At 41.1% G+C, this 17,584-nt stretch overlaps 1 protein-coding gene across 1 annotated transcript; it reads left to right on the top strand.

Annotated features, from left to right (window-relative positions):
• The first annotated feature begins 16,234 nt into the window (after nt 1–16,234).
• On the top strand, nt 16,235–16,912 carry LOC101859498. Its single transcript, XM_005103055.1, has one exon. The coding sequence runs from the start codon at nt 16,235–16,237 to the stop codon at nt 16,910–16,912; it is 678 nt and encodes a 225-aa protein (XP_005103112.1).
• Nucleotides 16,913–17,584: the final 672 nt, after the last annotated feature.

The following is a 17,584-nucleotide window of genomic DNA, read 5'->3' as shown; positions in this document are numbered from 1 at the left end:
AGTTCTTCCTTGTAGTGGCAGAAGAAAGCGATATAGTCAGGGCTACCAGGAGCATAAAGACAGCAAGGGCACCAAAGCATGGCGGTAAGAAGCCTTGCCAACGCAGGCGACATTGCTCTGAGCGAACGCAGTGACCATTTGTTTAAGACATCCCCGTTGTCCATTAAAATATCCCCTCCCTTTGATGTCATGCATCCTGTATGTGAGCATCCTTTTATCCCACTTACTTATTTGATTTTAGAATGCATGTATTTGCTGTCTCTGTTTTTGTTCTTCTCTATTTGTTGACACTGATCATTTATCCTTGTTTCTTTTGCTTTGTTGCATTTTTTCTTTATTTCCCTGTTTAAGATGTACTTTTCTACATTTTATTTTGCCTTCCTTCTCTCTTCCATTAGTTTTAATATGTCCTGGGTCATCCATTTTTTATTACCTTTTTTAGCTTTCTGTGTGATATTTTCTTCCACAGCTTCCATTATTGAGTCTTTCATTTTCCTCCATAGTTCTTCCGATATAGTAATGTTTTCCAAAGCTTGAAATGTATTTCTTACATCTATGGAGAAACGTTGTTTCTGTTCTTGATTTGTCTTTAAAAGACTTAAGACAAATTCAGTTTGATACTTTGACTTTTTGAGTTTCTTCAGTCCTATCCGCATTTTACAGATGACTGGTACGTGGTCACTATCACAGTCTGCTCCTGACAGGGATTTAGACGATGTTATTGTATTTCTAAAACGTTTCTTAATAAGTATGAAGTCTATTTGATTTTTACTTCTATCGCCAGGACTCTTCCAAGTGTATCGTCTTCTAAGGTGATTTTCATACCAGGTGTTTGATGTCATAAAATTATTTTCTCTGCACCATTCTACCAGTCGCTCCCGGCGTTCATTCTCTTTACCCAGTCCCCATGGCCCAACTATATCTTCTATACATGTACTTTCTACTTTGGCATTAAAGTCTCCCTTGACTACCTTTACATCTTGTGATTTTAACTGTTTCATTGCCTTATCAAGGTCTTCATAAAAAGTCTCAATTTCCTCGTTGTCGTACTCTGATGTTGGTGCATATATTTGGATGACACCTATGTCAAAAGGTTTTCCCTCTAATTTAGCCACGATGACTCTATCTGACACTCCTCAAAAACTTTTGATGCTCTTTGCTGTTGCTTCGTCAAATAAAATTCCGACTCCTCTTTCATGGGTTTTTCCTCCTGAATATATAATTGTTTTGGATCCTCTTTTAATCAAGCCTGCCCCCTCCCATTTAACTTCTGAAAGGCCTAACATATTTAGCTTCATCCTATCCATTTCCTGCTCTATATTATCTAATTTGCCTTTTTGGTTCATTGTTCTCACATTCCATGTGGCTATGTTAAGTTGTTTATTTTTGCAGCCAGTAGCAATAAATAAGCAACAAATAAATAAACAATAAATAAATAAACCATGTATGTCTTTTCGGGTCATTTAGTGTCTTTTCGTGTCTTCTTTGGTCTTTTCCCCTGTCTTTTCGGGTCTTTTCGGGTGTCTTTTCGGGTGTCTTTTCGGGTGTCTTTTCGGCTCTTTTCTGGACTTTTCCGGTGTCTTTTCTGGTCTTTTCGGGTCTTTTCGGGTCTTTTCTGGTCTTTTCGGGTGTCTTTTCGGGTGTCTTTTCGGGTCTTCTCGGGTGTCTTTTCAGGTGTCTTTTCGGGTGTCTTTTCGTGTCTTTTCGGGGGGTTTTCGGGTCTTTTCGGGGATCTTTTCGGGTATTTTCGGGTGTCTTTTCGGGTCTTTTCGGGAGTCTTTTGGGGTCTCTTTGGGTGTCTTTTTGGGTCTTTTCGGGTCTTTTCGGGTGTCTTTTGGGGTCTTTTAGGGTCTTTTCGGGTGTCTTTTGGGGTCTTTTAGGGTCTTTTCGGGTGTCTTTTCAGGTCTTTTCGGCTCTTTTCTGGTCTTTTCGGGTGTCTATTCGGGTCTTTTCGGGTGTATTTTCGGGTAATTTTGGGTCTTTTCAGGTGTCTATTCTGGTCTTTTCGGGTCTTTTCTGGTCTTTTCGGGGGTCTTTTCGGGTCTTTTCGGGTCTTTTCGGGTGTCTTTTCGGGTCTTCTCGGGTGTCTTTTCGGGTCTTTTCGTGTGTCTTTTCAGGTCTTTTCGGGTCTTTTCAGGGGTCTTTTCGGGTGTCTGTTCGGGTCTTTTCAGGGGACTTTTCGGGTGTCTTTTCGGGTCTTTTGGGGGGTCTTTTCGGATCTTTTCAGGGGTCTTTTCGGGTCTTTTGGAGTCTTTTGGGGTCTTTTAGGGGGTCTTTTCGGGTCTTCTCGGGTGTCTTTTCGGGTCTTTTTGGGTGTATTTTCGGGTCTTCTCGGGTGTCTTTTCGGGTCTTTTTGGGTCTTTTCGTGTCTTTTCGGGTCTTTTCGTGTCTTTTCGGATCTTTTTGGGTCTTTTCGGGAGTCTTTTCGTGTCTCTTTGTGTGTCTTTTTGGGTCTTTTGGGGTCTTTTAGGGTCTTTTCGGGTGTCTTTTGAGGTGTTTTGGGGTGTCTTTTCTGGTCTTTTCTGGTCTTTTCTGGTCTTTTCTGGTCTTTTCGGGTGTCTTTTCGGGTCTTTTCTGGTCTTTTCGGGTATTTTCGGGTCTATTCTGGTCTTTTCAGGTGTCTTTTCTGGTCTTTTTGGGTCTTTTCGGGTGTCATATAGATTGTTAATTTTCAGTTACCAGAAATTCTCAAGCTTTGGAAGCCACTGAACTTTGGCAGCCATTTTCTCGCTAGTTTTACCTCTGACAACAGATAACCCCCACCTTCTTCAATCGCAAATACGACTTCCGTTCAAGATAGATGCGTACATTTCCACCAAAAACAAGATGAGAAGATCTGACCAAACTTTAAAATGTTAGCACTAACTTTACACATAACCCAACATTGAGGAGCGCCTGATTCATACATTTCGTGATACAATTCTTGGATTGCAGATAGAACTTTGTAATTCTGAAAAGATCTTCCGGCATTCAGATAATTTTTAATAACAGTGAAAACAGTTAATAACTAAGAGTGAGCTAAAGAAGAAGTTACATTTTTAATGTTAAAAAATAATGGAGATATCATAAGAAAGCACTGAGGTCGTGCTCTAATGATCGTCAGGGAGATTCTCTCGGACAACCACCTGGTTTCCCGAGGGTCACCTGTGGCGTTTATATAATTAATTAAAAAGGCCTACATGTCTAGATGTAATTGTGAACGACCTTAGGCAACAGCGAGTCATTGCACTTTAACCTTTTTTTCTTTTTTGAATTGTAATTGTTTTACGGCGCTCGCAAATGCATAAGGTCATATGAGCGCGTGGGACACACCAAACATTTTCAGTTGGTATGAAATTTTGCATTTTGCCCCCTTGTGGCGACCGAGCCTACTCTTATCGATTTTGGACCACCTATGGATCTTTAACGTGCGTAACTTGCACACGGGACCTCCGAGATTATTCGCCCTTGTCCGAGAAGGCTAGATGTAGATCTTTCCTACCAGAAGATCAGGGGTGTGGTTGAAAGACAGCAGCAGTCAAGGAGTAGCTGTAGAAAGGCTAAAGAAAGATTCAGGAGCCAAAGGAGGGGGCAAAGGAGGTGAGGGAGTGGGGGGCAGAAAGTGGAGACGAAAGCAGACGACAGAACATTGTTGGAGAGCAGGATAGAAGGTGAAATAAGCCAATTTAATGAAGAAAATGTTTCCGTTGCTATCCGGATTCGAACCCTAGACCTTTGAATGAGAGGCGAACACCTCAACCTCTAGGCCACTTTAACCTTGGAGACTGAGATGACACCTCAACGCCAAGTATACACGAACATGTAATTATATAACCTCTTTGGTGTACATTGTTAAGTTCCGTTTTTAAGGTGGAAAGGGAGGGGGGGGGGGTTACTTTCTAGTAAAATAAAAAGTTCAGAGACATTCGCCATGAAATGAAGAGTAACTGGCTTTATGAATAGACAAATTCAGGAAGAATACATATACCTTGTAGTACAAAACTTTCAAAAAGCACCAAGTCGAGGCAGAGACATCAGAGGGCTATTTCTTTGTATAATTAGTACCAGATTGTAATAGATCTACAGTGCATTCCCAGTCCTATATACAAATATTACTAGCACCACTTCACTCAACGCTCTCTCCTACACACACACACACACACACACACACACACACACACACACACACACACACACTCACACTCACACACACACACACACACACACACACAAACGCGCACACATGCACAAGCAAATAAACCACCTCTTCTCTCCTCTCTTTCTCTCTCTCTCTCTCTCTCTCTCTCTCTCTCTCTCTCTCTCTCTCGCTCTCTTTCTTTCTCTCTCTCTCGTCATAACAACGGGTTTGTCGTTGTAAAAGAAAAAACAATTACGTGGTACTCTCTGTCTTATTCTAGGGTCGCCAACATAAATTGATTAACAGGTGAGAAAGAAAAGGTTGGGGGACGCGAAATTTGAGAATGGGACATGCTCAGAGTTATTTTTAAAAAGACGAGACAGGGGCTAAGGCTGACTTGTTTGACAGGGTAATCAAAGTGGAACGGGACCGGGTAGGCTAGGGCCTGGAGATATCACATAAGAATCTTACTCGAGGCGGCGATACTGAATTGTGAATGGAAACAAATCCTGATTCCATAATAATTGTATATTCAACGGCCAAAATAATCGGGAAAGTATCTCATTAAATATCAATTCCAGCTAAAATTAAATTTAACTTTGGATATGAATACATAAACACAAAGTAAAGAAACAGAGATGTCAGTACTAGATCTATATGTTATACATGTATCAGTGAGTCTAAACTCTTTCGTAGAACATGACAATTATCAATTTTTTATTTTACATTTGGCTGTTTTTGTCTAGCCTTTCGCGGCCTGGAGCTGGTGTCATAATCGAGATCACGATCTGATTATAGGACGGTAAAAAGTCTAAGGAAAAAAAACAAGCACTCGCAGCAGTCAAGATATTATTAGGAGTTAGTTCCCCTCACATTTGTGATATAGACTCGAACAGTGTAATAGTTACCATTCATAATTTGCGCTCGTGACTGCTTATAACTGTGGCCCGAAAGGGGTGAACAGGGTATATGAAGCAAAGAAACAGTTTTGACTGCTATGTTCCCTTCAACTCTATTGTTTGACTCTTCCAGCCTCACTTTAAGCTTACTTAATCAAAGCTTGCGACTGCTTATGGAGTGGCCTGAAAGGGGTGAGCAGGCTATTTCTGTGGCAATGAAACAGTTTTCAATGTATTGTTGGGCACACTGTTCATTGGTGATTATGAACGTCTTTTTACATTTAATGTATGAGGTTTACGTTTATGGGTGAATTTGACTGCGACAATGTTTCAAAATTAGGAAGAGAAGCAGTGATTATTTGATTATATAGACGCTTCGCCACTGATTGCTGAAACGTTTATTAGGCATATCTAGTTAAAACTTTAGAAGAACGGGGAAAATCTGGTGCAGAGGGTGGTGAGCTGATGGGATCAGGTTTGATGAACACAATGAAATGAGGCCCTGTGAGTAGCTGATTGAAAAGTAAAACTGGAAGCAAATTTGCTGTTTGTCTCGTAAAAACAAGGAAACTAATATTTGCACGAAGAGTATGCCAATGCAAAGATCAAGAACCTCTCCGGCTAAAATTAGTAGTAACACATTGTAGCACTTGGAAATATCATTATCGAAACAAACTCTTGCAACTTTTTTGAAAACTTGAGCTGACAATAACAAATGTTTCCTATTACTGAACAGGGAGAGTCTGGTACAGAGGGTGATGAGCAGGTGGGATCAGAGTTAGTGAACCCAATGACACGAGGTCCCTCTTTTTGTCCTCTGACACACCATCTGGTTCACTGAACACTGATACGTTCAATAGCTGTTCATCTGGTTCTTCTGATTTCCGTCTGCGTGGTATCTGGCCAACTCAACTCAGCACTCTTTCTCGTCGTAGCGGTTGATCATGGTGTCGTTCGCATTTTAAAAGAATGTATAGCCCTGATCTTTGTCCATTTGATCTACTCGCTATCTTCGTCATTATCTAAGGTCTTGAATCTTCTTGAAACTGCTTTGAAGTCAAAGAAATATTTTTGCAGACATTTTCTTGACGTTATAGGGATTCTAGCCCCTTCATGCTTCGCCGATGACAGTCGCCCACTGCTCTGGTGTGAATACTGGGATTCGTTTGGCAGCATGGACGATCACAGAGTGCGCGGAGTCATTTTCATTCTGAGTGTGTCCGACCTCTGAGAAGCTATGCTCAAGTTTCTGTAGAGAGGGCAGTGTTTTCAGACAGCTAAAACGTCATCGCGATGTACCTGTTCCGATATTGGCCCGTGCAGTTGTCAAAAATAAAATGAAACACTGTTTTGCTTTTAGTTGCATCATCCTCATCAAGTGCCAGATCTGTGGCAGACAACGGCGATCATGGTTCTCAATTTATTCCTATGTTGGGTTCTCTAAAAAAGCTACGTTACCCTGATCTTTCCCCGTTACCCATATGTTTAGGTTGTCGAAGTAGGTAGCTCTGGGCCTACCCTTGCCTTGTTTGTCTTCAATTTTGCCCGTGGGAGCCAGATATTTAAGACCTTTATTTCTATTCAGGTGGTCCAAAAATTGCATTTGTCTTTTCTTAATTGTTTCTAACAGTGAGCATCCCACGTGGGCTTCATCAAAAACTACATCTGATTATAGTACCATAATTCAGGGGTAATCTGATTTTAACCGCATGGAGACACGTATTCTGGCCACATATTATAGCACAGCACGTCTTAGGAACACTTGTCATTCTTTCACAAGAATATCTTGACACTTTGAGAGTGAAGCACGTATATCTTTCCTTTCCTTCTTTGCAAATCTTGATGCAGCCTGTACATTGCGCTTAGGCTCGATCCATCTTCTAGGTATATCCTGCCTCTGAATTCACAACAGTTATGGGACGGAACTGTCGGGAAACTGTTGATGTGGGCTTTTTCACCCTGAACTGTTTCCTCGCCCACTGTGACACTCTCTGATCAGCAGAAACGACGCCAACATCAATAATTTTCTCAAAAGCACAGAAGACAACTTCCTGTTTAATACTTTAATAGCCCAGGAAAAATTTGAGACACACAGCTTGTCGTCAACCACCAGATCTGCAAAGACCGTAGTACAGAGAAACTTTCCACCTTGATTGTGCATTCTGTGTGCCCACACGTGTAGGAATGACCTTTTGACACATGAGACAATGAATTTTCCGAATGACTAAGTCTCCCACTCTTCCAATAGTCGGAGAATTTACTTTAATTCTCTTGTGCATCCATTTCTGGTGGCATGTGGGACAAATTTTTTTACAACCTTGGCCCATGACTTTTGAAGCCACTTTCTTCCCTTTGAAACCAGTGTATGCCAGCCCACTGTTGTTAAACGTTTTTCTCTGATTTTGTTTCCGCAAGTCCGGCTAGCGTGATCGTTTTCTTGACACGTTCTTCATGGTGACCTTGTCCGTATACTCTGAGGACACCTCGGCCAGGACGGATGATGGTCGTGGGGTCACTGGAGTGGTTTAGTTGGGTTGGAAAGAGTCATCTTGAAAACTCCCACAAGTCGGTGTGACATCATCAATTTAGAAGAGGCTTGCTTCCTCTATTCGGTCTGTGCTGTGTTGAGTTTCAACTAGGATCGTTGATGTAAATGTCGCGGAAGACGAAGACGAGGAAGTGCGCTGATCTGGGGCCTTGAAACTTGATGTACTTGTTGCCTTTACTAGTGTGGCAAGGGGTAGATAGTCGTCCACATCACTGTCAGAATCGGTGGCAGGAAGCAATGCAGTGCGGTTGACTGACGTTTAACATTAAAGTCCAAGTGTTATTACATCAGCGTCAGATCATTTGGTGTCTGTGTCACACACATCATCATTCCCTATTATTTGTGTCAACTCCTGTGACCCCTGTATATCCATGATATAACTATACAACTCAACATCGCGAGACCCAAAGAAGGGCGGCGTTGTTCTGGAAGACTCCTGTATCTGGCGCATACAGGACTCTTGGACCACGTAAACAGTGTAGCAAATTTTTGTATGATACCTTACTGGAATTTAAACGAACAATATGTAGCAAAAAATGCGAGCAGGAATTTTCTAACTTTGTTTCTACTTAGAGCACAGGTTTCATCGTTTGACAAAACGTGTGTCGTGTTCCCCGTATTCGATTTTTGCACCCAAAAAAAAAACATTTTTTGGGAAATTTGGTCTATACAGGAGTTTTTGACTCAGGGGACGATAAATTGTTAAATTTTCAGTTTCCAGAAACTCTCAAGCTTTGGAAGCCACTGAACTTTGGCAGCCATTTTCTCGCTAGTTTTACCTCTGACAACAGATAACCCCCCACCTTCTTCAATCGCTAAAACCTCGACTTCTGTTCAAGATAGATGCGTATTTTTTCCACCAAAAACAAGATGAGAAGATCTAACTAAACTTTAAAATGTTAGCACTAACTTTACACATAACCCAACATTGAGGAGCGCCTGATTCATACATTTCGTGATACAATTCTTGGATTGCAGATAGAACTTTGTAATTCTGAAAAGATCTTCCGGCATTCAGATAGAACAATGTAATTCTGTGAATATCTTGATAACGACTCCGAATTATCTTGCAATTTTTGCAGAACAGACAGAACATTTATTGGTTTCTGACCTCATGGTCCTAATGCCTCAGAACGGCCAAAAATGTCAGATAAAACTTTGTACTTTTGAGGTAGCGCACTGTCTTTGAATCTGGGTACATTGAATGGAGAAATGTCTGAAACGTGATGGTTCCTACGTTGAATAAGTTTTTGAATAAGCTTTCTGTTCATGCCAAATACAATTACAAGGTGCTTTATAATTATATGAGAGGACAGCATGAATTTTATTCTGAGACAGACCTCGTATCTATTGGACTATCCGTGATTCAGAGCACTGTGAGGGCTTGTCGATTTATGTCCAGGTAGCCGTGATCCATCCGTCGTGCGTCAGAGGAGCGCCAATAATTATTGAGAACGCGTTGTCTCTAACGATGGCCAGGAAGATTCTCTCGAACAACCACCTCGTTTCCCGTGGATCACCTGTGCCGATTATATAATTACAATAAATCATATAGGCCTATACGTGTAATTGCTAACGACCATAAGCAACAGCGAGTCATTGCACTTCAACTTTTGAGACAGAGATTTCACCTCCAGTCCAGGTATACTCGAACATGTAATTACACAGGCTCTTTGGTATACTGTGTTGAGTTCTGCTCTGAGGTGAGATCCATTGCTCTTTCGCCAGTGGGACCACTAATAATAATTGAGAGCGCGTTGCCACTAACGATCGAGACGGAGATTCTCTCGAACAACCACCTCCTTTGTCTATGAACAAAGGGGAAAGAACCTGTTATTAGAAAGAAACCTGTTAACATCACAAAACGGTTTGTTTGGTATCTCTTTTGTCGTTGTAAAAGAAAGTACTCGTTGTGAGGGAAAAAATAATTACGTGGTACTCTCGGTCTTATCCTAGGGTCGTCAAAATAATTTGATTATACGGGAGAAAAGAGAAGCTGTTTACCTCAGGAAACCGTCCCTGACATAAACGGGTTGGGCGACTAGTGACTTGATATCGTGACCAGTCCATAATCATTTTAGAAAAAGACGAGAACTAGAATTAGAATAAGTAGCTGGTGAGACGTGAGTTTGTTCCATCAGGAGGAGAGCACCTGGTTTCGACACCCTGGAGCTAGAGCAGTCTACCCGGTTTACATAACGCTCTCTTAGACAGACATACGTTATTTCAATGTTTCAGTCAACATTAATATTTGGGGTTTAAGTTTTGTGCCCGTAGACCACGTTATTCTAATAGAGATCACATGTACTTTGCTCTTTTTGTTATTGCTGTCTTACTATTAACGACTACTCGGCTCGACAACAAACGTAATTCTTTTCACAGCGAAAAAAAAAGACAACCTAAAACTATAGCAACAATAACAACAAGGAAAAAATAATCAAACGAAACACAGTATACAACTGGAGTGGCCACTATAAATTATCTTCACCGGCTGAATTTTCTTTGCAGCAGGCGTTTCATACTGAACAAATATTAGTATTGAGATCCATAACCAATTATTGCATTTTCTGGGCAAATCTAATCAGCTCTTCGTTCGAGGTTTATCTTACAATCAACATGAATAACAGCATTACTAGTCTTCTTAAAGTAGCTCAAACCAGTGGGTTGTTAAACGAACGCGTTACCACAATTCTCCTCATTCTCAACTGGTCTGTTCTGAGCGCAATCATCGCTGTCTTTGGCATTGCTGCAAACATCATCAACATCATCGTCTTCATCAAGATGGGCGTCCGAGAATCAATTAACCTCTCCTTAATGTGCCTATCCCTGTCTGACCTTGCCAGCCTTGTCCTATTGGCCTGGGTTTCTTTGATGTCCAACCCTTTATTCACGTCACTAGATCTGCCGTTTATTCCAACAGACATGATAGCTCAAGCTGGCGGCTGGGCATGGATAAGCTTTGCCAGGTTTGTGAGAATACATGTATGCCTCCTACGTATTATGTATACCAAGCACATAAAATATGTTCACGTATGTTTCGTTATCACCCTGTAGACAACCTGATTGTATGGAATAGCATGATAGTGCAAGGCATGACATGACGCATTTAGCCAACTTCATAACTAAAGAACGATGTGAAGGATATAATATACCTATATCTTTGGGGTGAAGCTGTGGCCTGTTTCGTATGTTTTGAACAGATGTTTAGAATACATAGTACAGGAGACATTTTTACATTGCAAAAAAATTAACAGAGGTGAAAAAACCTGCAATAAAGGAATACTGGCTTGTAAATAAGCGGATCGCCAATTTTGAAAAACAAAAGCAGAATAGAAGTAGAAGTACAAGCTATTCTAAAGAAAACGAAACAAGAAAAAGCTACAGAGCTAGATATTATTCCAGTTGAAATGATTGTCACTTTAGAATAATTAAGTAAGCACTGAAATAACAACAAAGCTCTTAAATTCAATATGTGATAGTGGTGAGATTCCAGAAGATATGATTTAGTCAGTCTTTATCCCTATGAGTTTCGCCTAAACCACTACTTGCGCGCACATTTGACCTTATGCAGTTGCGAGCGCCGTAAAACACTTAACAAAAAACACCAACCCCCCCCCCCCAAAAAAAAAAAACAAAAAAAACCCCCACCACACGGACAAAATTCAGAATTCCTACCAAACTGAAAAGTTTTATTTGTCCCTCGCACTCATTTGACCTTAGGCAGTTGCGAGCGTCGTAAAAAAAACCTTGCCAAAACATAAACCGTATTAATGCATGAATTATGCTTTAAGAATATCGTATTATGAAGCTCCCGTGGCACCATATCTCGTGCTTGTGAATTTGTTGGTGATAGGCTATATAAGGCCCCCAGCATATGAGTTTTGTCATGGTTGCCTAAAATGTTACAAGTATGTCAAAAGGGCATACAGTATTATGGTTTTAATCCTGGAAATATGTATGACCATACGTTAATTCTATATGCACAGACTCTGAGAACGGGTTGCAAAGTTTGTGAATTTTTAAAGTTATTTTTGTTTTTTTTTGGTGGTGCAATCTTTGAAGGAAATTTCAAGCTGTTTTCATAAGAAATTTCAGATATAAAAGTATTGTTTCCTTTCTGAAAAACCCCCCAACAACTTTACCCCCGTAATGTTGGAAACATTATGATTGTTTCATAACCATTTTTTTTCTTGAAGTTGAAGAGATGTTTTGCCATTTCTACGAACAAACAATTTTATGAAGAGGACATGATGCTTTCTTAATTTGTTGGGGTTTTTTCTGTTGTTTTTCTTATTTTGACTGCTACATGTACTTTTATTATATTTTCCTGGCCTAACTTTATTTCAGTTTCCAAAGAAACTAAATAAGCTCTTGCCTCAGCTCCATGTAACACAATTTTACATATCAAAGATATACTGAGTAAGTTTTCAAGCTGGCTACATCCGAATTACAAAGTTCTATCTGACATTGTTTGCCATTTGGAGGTACTACGACCCTGAGGTCAGAAACCAACTGTTCTATTTGCTGTATCAAAATTGTAAGATTGTTTTGGAAACGTAATCAACATACTTATAGAATTGCATTCGAAAAACTTAGCATTTCGTGAAAATTAAAATTTTTTTACGTCAGATTTCTCGAAACTGGGTACTAAGCAGATAGAACTTCGCAATTCTAGGGTAGCCAACTGTTTGGTTGAATTCTAACATTTGATGCCAAAGTCACCAAAAGTTCAAGACTTAAGGAGAATTTTCAACCCACACATCTTTATTACGTATATTGTAATTAATTATGTGTTGTGTGAGACAGTCATTGCATATTGCAAAGACCTCAATATCGTCTTCGAGGATCAAGAAAAGGCGTTCGACCGTGTAGATAGATGTCAACTTAGGGAAGTCTAAGAGGAATATGGTGTAAGAGGACAATTGTTGGAGAATATCATGGCACTTTATAAAAACAGCCTGTGTGCCGTAAGATCTCCAGAAGGACTATCGGACTGGTTCCCCATCAGGTCTAGGGTGAGTCAAGGGCGTTTTCTCTTTCTGCTTCTCTTCATCACTTACATGGATAAGATCACGAAAGCAGCAAATGACAACATCACTGAACTGAACGAGCTTCTATTTGCTGATGACCAGAGAATATTAAATACAGATGAAGAGGAACTACAAAAACACACCACAAAACTAAGTGAGGAATGGACATGAACATGAAAGTCTCCATCTCAAAAACAGAAGTTATGAAGGTCAGCACAAACCCAGGGAAACTCAACATAGTTATTGATGGAACACAGCTCCAACAAATAGAGGAATTTAAATATTTGGGAAGCATCTTCACACAAGATGGGCGTATGGACAAAGAAAGAGAAACAAGAACTATGAAGGCAAATGCAGTGACCTACCAGCTATCACCTCTGCTTAGCCACAGGAGCATCCCAACCGAAGTGAAGTCCCAGATCATCAACAGCATCTTCATACCAATATTAACATACCAGTGCCAAACATGGTCTCTAAACAAGGCACAAGAAAGAAAAATCAATGCATGCGAAATGAGGTGTCTCCGCAAAACCATCAACGTCACCAGAAGAGTCCACATAAGAAATAAAACCATACGTCTACAAACTGAAATACCACAAGTAATAAAATTCATAGAGCGTCAAAGAGTCAAATAGTTTGGACATCTAACCAGAATGCCACAGAAACAACCAGCGACTTGAGCTTACAAAACCCGAGAATCCGGCTTCAAATCAAGAGGAAGACCAAGAAAGACCAGGCTGGATGGGGTTAAAAGGCCATGGAACAACATAACATATCTATCACAGACGCTACACACCTAGCACAGGACCGAAACTTCCACCTTCCCTCGACACCCTAAGGACGCCAGAGGAAGGAAAACGTAGAAAGTAAAGTAATTAATTGTATTTTATTGTATTAGTATAGGGTTTTACGGCGCTCGCAACTGCTAAGGTCATATGAGCGCGCGAATGTATGTAGTATAGGGTTTTACGGCGCTCGTAACTGCTAAGGTCATATGAGCGCGCGAATCACAAGTTGTTTACTTTCGCAAAAGTTCACAGCACGATTGGTTAACTAATTGACTTTAAAATGCTAAAATGTTAAAATATTAAAATTCAGTGTAAATATATTTGTGATTTAAAACAACTCTTATAGGTAACAATAAAATTTTTAAATAGTACGTTTTCATTTTTCATTTTACAACTTGCCATAAAGGCCGATGACCTTTATGAAATTCAAAATTCTGCTGGGAACAACGACGGAAAAAATATCTTGCAATTTCTTGCATTTATAATATTTCCTTCGGACCTCTCCAAAGTCTAGACATTCTGTTAAGATGTGTCTAATGGTAAAATCTGTGTCGCATCCGACACAGAACGGCTTCTCATCTCCCTGTAGGAGGTATTTGTGGGTCAGGGCCGTGTGTCCGTTTCGCAATCGAGTAAAAATGACTTCGTCTCTTCTGGAGAGGTCCGAAGGATTTCGCTGTTCTAGTTTGGGTTTTATTTCATATAGTTTATTATTTTTCTGCTTTTCCCAGTGGCTCTCCCACAGACTGGAGGTGTACCTTTTGACTTTATTTCTAAAGTCAGTCTGTGGGAGGGTGTTTGTCGTTGATCCCAGGAGAAGGGATGAAGCTTTCTTTGCCAGGTCGTCTACCTGCTCGTTTCCTCGGATGCCCACATGGCTGGGTATCCATGCGAACATGATGTTTTTTCCTGTTTCGGATAGTGTATGAATTTTCTGTTGTAGCCTAACTATTTTTGAATGTAGGAGTGTGTAGTTTGTCATTGAGGTGATGCAAGACAGAGAGTCAGAAAGGATAAGGAAAGATTTGTTAGGAGAGTTTTCTACGGAGTCCAGTGCAATGTCAATGGCAGTGGCCTCCGCAGAGAAAATGGAGGCTTCAGGATGAAGTCTCCTCTGGTGTGTACTGTTGGAAGATAGGGCTGCGGCGCCCACTTCACTGTCTTTTCTAGAGCCATCTGTGAAGATGAGCTCCGCACCGGGGTAGTTATCTATTAGTTTTTTGTATTCTGCTTTAAAAGTTTTGGTGTGTGTGCTTTGTTTGTTGTGTGTGGTCAGTTGTAAATCTACTTTTGCCTTGGTGAGGTGCCACGGAGGGAGGTCGGGGAAAAGAATTTGTTGGACGTCTTGTTTGGAAAAGTGTAAGTTTTTAAGGTCCTCAAGGATTCTGAGGCCGAAGGGTTTGATGAGATTTTTGTTGTTTTGGAATTTGTTTATGGTTTCGTTTTAAAAATGCAGTCGTGCGCTGGATTTTCCGGTGTTGAGCTCTGTTTAACTGCGTATTGTAGTGAGAGTTGTGTGCGTCTGAGTGAGAGTGGTGGTATGTTGGCCTCGGCCTGGAGGCTCTCCACCGGAGAAGTGCGGAAAGCCCCCAGAGCGAGGCGGAGTCCTTGGTTCTGTATTGGGTCTAGCATTTTTAGAATGTGTGGTTTTGCCGATCTGTAGACTTGACAGCCGTAGTTAAGCCTGGACCGGACAAGGGAGATGTACAAGTGGAGAAGGTGTTTTGAGTCTCCGCCCCACTCCGGATTCGATAGAATTTTCAAAGCGTTTAATTAACGCTTTCTGGCACCTCACTCGAAGGTCTTTGATGTGTGGTATGAATGTGAGTTTTTTGTCAAAATGACGCCGAGGAAACGAGCTTGGTCCTGGACGGGAATCCTTTCCCCGTATAGTGTCAAATCCGGCTGCAGCACACGTCTGCCTGTTCGGCAGAAGTGTACTGCACCCGTCTTTGACGGGGAGAACTTGAAACCGTTATTGTTTGCCCACGTTTCGAGTTTGTGCAGCTGCGTTTGCAGCTGCCTTTCCATAGATCTCAAATGAGGATTTTTCGAACGGCAGCATATCAAAAAGTTGTCAACGTATAACGAGCTGTCTATGCTGTTTTGGAGTGTTTTCACTATGGAATTTATTTTAATTTCAAATAGGAGAGGAGACAGGATGCTCCCCTGGGGGACTCCTTCCTCCTGTTGGTGGGGGTTTCAAAGGGAGGATCCGACACGAACCTGGAAGGAACGGTTCTTCAGGAAGTTGCCAATGAAGGCAGGGAGGTGACCGCGTATGCCGAGTGCATGCAGGTCTCGAAGAATGCCGTACTTCCAGGTTGTGTCGAAGGCTTTTCTAGGTAAAAAAAGATGGCGATCATGTGGCCTTTTTCAGCGAACGTCTCGCGTATAAAGGTCTCCAGGCGGACCAGGTGATCCAGAGTGGATCGAGAGTAATTAATTGTGTACGGGTATGCGTGCACGCGCGAGCGCGCGCGTGTGTGTGTGTGTGTGTGTGTGTGCCTGTGTGCGTATGTGTGTGTGTGTGTGTGTGTGTGTGTGTGTGTGTGTGTGTGTGTGTGTGTGTCCATGCCTGTGTGCGTGTTAAGGTGTGTATACATGAGTGTAGGCGTGAGTGAGTCTACTAGTATACAGTGTATGTGAGTGTGTTTGTGTATGTGCGGAAGCGCGTGTGTGCATGCATGCGCGTGTGCATGTGTGTGCATGTTTGTTTGTGTGTGTATGTAGGTGTGTGTGTGCTTTTTATGTGTGTATGAGTGTGTCTGTGTATGTGTGTGTGTGTTTTATTTATGAATTTTATTATCCTTTTCAACAGGACATCAGGCGTGATCACTGCTTTCGTGACAATGGAGCGTTGCCTGTGTATCATAGCACCCCTGCATGTACACAGAATATTCACCCAGAAAAAGACAGCCATTTGTCTTGCTGCTACACTCTTTCTTGTGCTACTGTCCTTACTCCCAATTTTTGCCTACTCCAGCCTCGCTCCTATCTTCGATCCCGGGAAGAACAAGACGTTGATCGGAATAGTTTACAACGACAATGAAGATGCCATCGAACAATTTGTTATGGTAACAGGTGTCATTGTGACAGCAGGTTCTGTCCTCTTCGTCTATGTGTTCTCAGTCATCCTGGTTTACGCACTTATTCAGCGTCGCCGGAAGTGGGAGAGTTCCAAAAATAAAGCCACGTCACAAACGGGCGCCGCCCGATCACAAGGAAACACACCGAAACAGAGCAAGGACATTCAAGTAGCCAAAATGGTATTGCTCATCGCTGCAGTGTTCCTCATTACCTTCATGCCCAACGGCGCAATGTTTCTGGCCATAGAACTAGTACATGAGTTTTTCTTGGATAGAGCTTATCATAACGTACATGTGGTTTGTGTATCTTTTATGCAGGTCTTACAAGGTATCAACAGCTCTATAAACATTGTGCTGTATATCAAAATGAGTTCAAAATTCAGGCGTATCTTCAAGGCTTTGTTTCTTTCTCTGAAGCAAACGGAACCCATCCTTGATTAAGGTATAATTTTTTTACAGACCATATGTGAGGCAGCGTGGTGGAATCAGGCTCTCGTCAAAATAATCAAATTGAAGAAACTTGCATTTTTCCGCAGGTTTTTGAATTTTTATCCATTTTTTGTTTTTTGGCTCATCACCTTTCATGCTCATTAAAGAACTCATTTCAGTGTAAATTTTTCTGGAAAACTTTGATTAAAGGAACAAAAAAATGTACATTATCAGTAACCACGGACTCTTGAGCTAAGGAAATAACTAATCTTTGGCGGCCATTCTCTCACTAATTTCACCTCTGAAAACAGGTGACCTCTACCTCATTCTTTCGCAAATATCTCGACTTGTATTCAAGATAAATGGATATTTTTTTTCATCCAAATAAAGACAAGTGAACAAGCTTTAAGATGATACCAATCTCTCTACGTGCCCAAAAATTGACGAGAGCCTGATTCCACCACGCTGTCTCACATATTTTTTCGTGGGGTTTGGCTTAAGATAACAGATTTTGCTACTCATCTGTGGTGGATACTTTTGAGATTATAGACTTAGACTTTTAAAAGTTGGTCTTTGGGGGGGGGGAGCCTCTTTGTTAAGTTAAAGAAAGATATATGTATAGAAAAAAGATTACACTAACGGGTTTACATTAATCAAAAGGTGCCATTACCCAAAATCGAAGCT

This window comes from Aplysia californica, unplaced genomic scaffold, assembly GCF_000002075.1.
Source record: "Aplysia californica isolate F4 #8 unplaced genomic scaffold, AplCal3.0 scaffold00356, whole genome shotgun sequence".
Lineage (NCBI taxonomy): Eukaryota > Metazoa > Mollusca > Gastropoda > Aplysiida > Aplysiidae > Aplysia > Aplysia californica.
The sequence above is the reverse complement of the archived record's forward strand: the minus strand, read 5'-3'. Positions and strand labels throughout refer to the sequence as shown.

What these genes read in the sequence shown, in the direction of transcription:
- LOC101859498 (XM_005103055.1), top strand. Translation starts at nt 16,235, where the DNA reads ATGGAGCGTTGCCTGTGTATCATAGCACCCCTGCATGTACACAGAATA.